The 5,060-nt window shown below is 47.6% G+C and overlaps 1 protein-coding gene across 1 annotated transcript; it reads left to right on the top strand.

Annotated features, from left to right (window-relative positions):
• Positions 1-1,521: 1,521 nt before the first annotated feature.
• On the top strand, positions 1,522-2,587 carry rep15 (RAB15 effector protein). The gene has a single exon (XM_070898598.1). It carries the CDS (start codon positions 1,522-1,524, stop codon positions 2,233-2,235), a length of 714 nt encoding a protein of 237 aa, XP_070754699.1. The 3' UTR covers positions 2,236-2,587.
• The last annotated feature ends 2,473 nt before the right edge of the window (positions 2,588-5,060 follow it).

Raw genomic sequence — 5,060 nt, 5'->3', positions numbered from 1 at the left:
CATGGAGTGGCAGGAAAGATGGGCATGGATTTGGGAGACGACAGCACATTCAATGGCTTTGGAGAGGAAAGGGAGGTTGGAGATGGGGCGTTAGTTTGCAAAGACGGAGGTTTTTGAGGAGAGGGGTGATGACGGCAGATTTGATTGAAAGAGGGACAGTACCTGAGGAGAGAGAACCGTTAACAATGTCAGCTAACATGAGAGCCGGAAAAATAAATTGGGTGGTCAGCAGTTTGGTGGGAAAAAGGGTCAAGGCAGCAGGAAGTGGGTCTAATGGACTGGATGAGCTCAGAAAGGTCAGGAGGGGAGATTGGAGAGAAACTGGAGAAAGATGTGAGGCTAGGGTAGGGGGGGATCCTTCGAGGAAGTTTGGCCTGGTGGGCTAGGGGCAGGAAGGGAAGAGGCAGAGGCGGCCAAACGGATGGTCCCAATCTTAGAGAGAAGAAAGTCCATGAGCTCCTCACACTTATTATCGAAGGTGAGGGTGGAGACTGGGAAGAGGGGTTTAAAAAGACGATTAGCAGTGGAGAATAGAAGCCAGGGTTTATCTTTACATTCCAGAATGATTCTGGAATAGCGAACAATTTTGTCAGACGAGAGCAGGACCCGATAATGCTTTAAGTGGTCCAGCCAGATCTGGTGGTGAATGGCTGAACCAGTTGTCCGCCGTATCCGTTCAAGTCCGTGTCCCTTGAACTTAAGGTAGCGAAGATCAGGGCTGTACCAGGGGAATGGCCAGGGTTAGAGAGTAATGGTTTTAACAGGGACTAGGGCATTAAAAGTGGTGGTGAGGATGTGGTTGAGCAAATCGGTGGCTACCGAAATGTCATGGTGAATGGAGGGCCAAAGGCTGGATAGTAATAGTAGTTGGGAGTTCAAAAGTGCAGTTGTAAGAGAGTTAGGAGAGAGTTGTTTCCAGAGATGGACACAGAAGGAGGTAGGGGTGAGGGGGAGGGGGCACGGGGGGGTGGGGGGGGCGCCTGGTGGAAGACCAATATACCCTTCCTACGGTGACGTGCCCAGAACTGCTCACAATACTCCAAGTGTGGTCTAATCAGGACTTTGTCGCAATAGATCTCCATCAAATCGTTTTAAAACAAAAAGAACAAAAGGGGATCACAGTCTCAAGAAAAGGGGCCAGCCATTCAGGACTGAGCTGAGGAGAAATTTCTTCACAGAGGGTGGTGAATCTTGCAATTCTCTACCCCAGAGGGCTATGGATGCGGAGTTGTTGAGTATATTCAAGACTGAGATCGATAGATTTTGGGGAATCAAAGGATATGGGGATCGGGCAGGAAAGTGGAGTTGAGGTCGAAGATCAGCCATGATCTTATTGAATGGTGGAGCAGGCTCGAGGGGCCGTATGGCCTACTGCTGCTCCTAATTCTCATGAACCTCTGTCTTAAAGTAAAACATTGATTCTAATACTGCACACATTCCTTTGTTTATTATTGAATGGGTTTAACTCGGTTTTATTTTTTTCAGGAAACTGAAATTTAGTGGAGATTGTCAGAGCCAAGTATGACTGCTAGCCTCATAAAGGATTTTCTGAAAATACCAGAAAAGTATGACTTTGTTCAACTATTCAACCAGAGCATCATCTTCGCTTCGCAAAGAACCAGAGAGTACATTGGATTCAAGGACCCCGAGTCCAAACTGAAGGTCAATAATACCACGCTGACGGATATTTTCCTGATGACCTACATTAACCGGGGCCTTCAGTGCAAGCTGAATGAAGCCATCAGCTGTATCAGGATGACCGAAGAGCAGACCGTCCTGCTGGGGGCAGACTGGGTTTGGGCCGTGCAGGGCCCGACTTCTAAAAACCCTAAGGTGCAGATCGCGGTGCAGGTCATTCACATGGAGAACGCGGAGAAGGAAGCGGCGGAGAAGCAGCTTCCAGTCACCGAGTCTATGAAGCTGGCGAGGCAGGAGACCATCAACAAAACCCACCCCGAGAAAATCAGCGACTTCTGCTCGTCCGTCGGGAAAGACTGCTATGGCCTCTTTCTTTTCTTTGGGCACAAGGACGACCCGAAGAGCATCTGCGGAGTGCTCAGCAATGACTTCCACACGCACTTGGGATGTGGCCGAGAGGTGGACAACACCTTCCTGCTGGATAGCATGGGGAAGGCCAAGAGCTCCGTCACTCCGGGGAGAATGTTGGAGCTGATCCTTCAGAAGGAAGGTGTGCCGGAGAACTTAAAGCCCATCTGTGTCAAGTTTACTCAATAAGCTGCACCAGGACGGTGCTCTCGATGCAGGTCACCTCGAAACTTTGAGCTTGTTCAATGTTTCAACAAGGCAATCCTTATCTTCATCACTTGAGGAAAATGAACATTCTTTCCCATACCTGACATTTCACTGCTTCTAGAGACGCCTTCCCATCTATGGGTGGAATCTTCAGCTGTTTAACTTCAACCTACAACAGCCGTCTCCCTTCTTCAGTCTCATCACGAATACGAATAATAGAATCATAGAATAGTACAGCACAGAAGGAGGCCATTCGGCCCATCGAGTCTGCGACGGCTCTTTCAAAGAGCAATCCAGTCAGTCTACCCGCCCCCCCCGTTCTTTCCCCATATCCCTGCAATTGTTCTGCTTCAAGTATTTATATAATTCCCTTTTGAAGATCACTATTGAAAATCACCCTATCTGGCAGCGAATTCCAAATCCTAACCACTCGTAACATAAAAAGCATTTCCTCATGTCGCCTCTGGCTTTTTTGCCAATCAGCTTAAACCTGTGTCTTCAGGTTATCGACCCTTCAGCCATTGGAAATAGTCTCTCTTTATTTACTGTATTTAAACCCTTCATGAGTTTAAACACCTCCATCAAATCTCCCCTTTATCTTCTCTGCTCTAAGGAGAATTGCCACGGAAAATCTGCTTTTGTTTCCGAGTCTGTCCACTCGCAGGTCGAATGACAACAAAGGCCAGGCAAGGGAGACTAGAAGTAGCAGATGGGCTGAATGACCTTCCTCATCTCCACTGCCTGAAAGGTTGACTTTCGAATGAGGAATTGGATAAATACTTGAATTTGTTAGTCTATGGGGAAAGCGCGGTGGAGGGGTGGGGGGGATTGGGACTAATTTGATCACTCTTTCACAGAGCGGCCACAGGCACGATGGGCCGAATGGCCTCCTTCTGTGCTGTATCTGTATCATTCTGTGATTCGATCTGTGACTCACAGAACCCAACATTCTGCAGGAGCCTGATTTAAAAATTGTAAACATTTTATACCTCGGCTATGGACTAAGAGTTGGAAAGTGGGATTAGGCTGGATTGCTCTTTTATGGCTGGCACAGACACGATGGCCTCCTTCTGTGCTGTAAACATCTATGATTCTGTGATATCCCATGATGTGCACAAACAGGGTTCAGGTGTATTCCAATATTTGTAGCTCACCTAGGTCCCTGCATAGGTCCAATGATAAATTAACAATTAACAATGGAAATTTTTTCAAAGGTATTTTGTTTCTGATTTTTCAGTTCATTTTTCTCATTAAGTTGTCCTTCTATTCTTCTTTTATTTTTTTAATCTCAGACTACTGACATTTAAAAAAAATATTTTCAAGGTATATTCATTGGGCTGATTAATTCAGCTCCCTCATTCAGTACAACAGAATAGCTTCTCTCAACTAATCTCTCAACTCTGAGTCAGCAAGTTGTGGGTTCAAGTCCTGCTCAAGAGATTGAACATAAAAATCCAGGCTGACACTCCCCGTGCAGAGCTGAGGGAGTGCTGCACTGTTGGAGGTGTCGAATGAGATGTTAAACCAAGGCCCTGCCTGCCCTCTCAAGTGGATGTAAAAGCTCCCATGGCACTATTTCGAAGAAAAGCAGGGGAGCTATCCCCGGTGTTCTGGCCAATATTTATCCCTCAATCAACATCACTAAAAAAACAAATTATCTGGTCATTATCACATTTCTGTTCATGGGAGCTTGCTGTGTGTGAATTGGCTGCCGCGTTTCCTACGTTGCAACAGTGACTACACTCCGAAATGTATTTCATTGACTGTAAAGCGCTTTGAGATGTCCGGTGGACGTGAAAGGCGCTATAGAAATGTAATACTCTTCAGCGACATCACCAGTGACAGAAAGCAGACACAAAGAGAAAATTAGTTCTTTGAATCTTTCCACTTTTGAAAGGATTCCCTGATGACGAGACTCCCTATCCCGATGGCGAGACTCCCTATCCCGATGGCGAGACTCCCTATCCGATGGCGAGACTCCCTATTTAAGATACCGTCAGTGGTGTTATTTCAGCGGCGGCTGAGCCTCTCCTCTTTCAATGACAATCAGGCCTCCTCCCCTCCAGCGGCGACTGGGCCTCTACTCCTTCACAGATGACTTGGCCTCTTCTCCTCCAGCATGTGGTGAGCACAATGGCTGTGACCACCCTGACCTCCTTCCACTCTGAACACCATGATCTCCATTCCAAAAAATGGACCACTGACCTTCCAATGCCTGCCCCCATTCAAACTTCGGATCACCTACCATCTCACCAAAGGGCGCTATTCAGCGCCGAGCTTACGGCCCACATCTCGCCGTAGGCAATTAGGCTCCTACAGCAGTGCCTGGTCTCCTCTTGCCACTGGACCAAGACCTTGCTCAGCTAAGCCCGTGTGGTAGCCGGTGTGCAACGGCCACCCCACGTTAAAAGAACTCACGTGCAGGCATCTTCCACTCCTTTAACATTGAGTCTTCCTCGATTTCGAGGGACTGCCTATGATGATATTTCATTGATCGCTTAAGTGTCAGCTGTGGCTCAGTGGGTAACACTCTCGCCTCTGAGTCAGAAGGTTGTGGGTTCAAGTCGCACACCAGGGACTTGAGCACAGAAAACCTCGGCCGACACTCCAGTGCAGTACTGAGGGAGCGCTGCACTGTCGGAGGTACCGTCTTTCAGATGAGTCATTAAACCGAGGCCCCGTCTGCCTCTCGGGTGGATGTAAAAGATCCCATGGCACTATTTCGAAGAAGAGCAGAGGAGTTATCCCCAGTGTTGTGGACAATATTTATCCCTCAACTAACATAACAAAAACAAATGATCTGGTCA

The sequence above is a fragment of the Pristiophorus japonicus genome, chromosome 14 (assembly GCF_044704955.1).
Source record: "Pristiophorus japonicus isolate sPriJap1 chromosome 14, sPriJap1.hap1, whole genome shotgun sequence".
NCBI lineage: Eukaryota > Metazoa > Chordata > Chondrichthyes > Pristiophoridae > Pristiophorus > Pristiophorus japonicus.
This window is presented reverse-complemented; position numbering and strand designations above follow the sequence as displayed.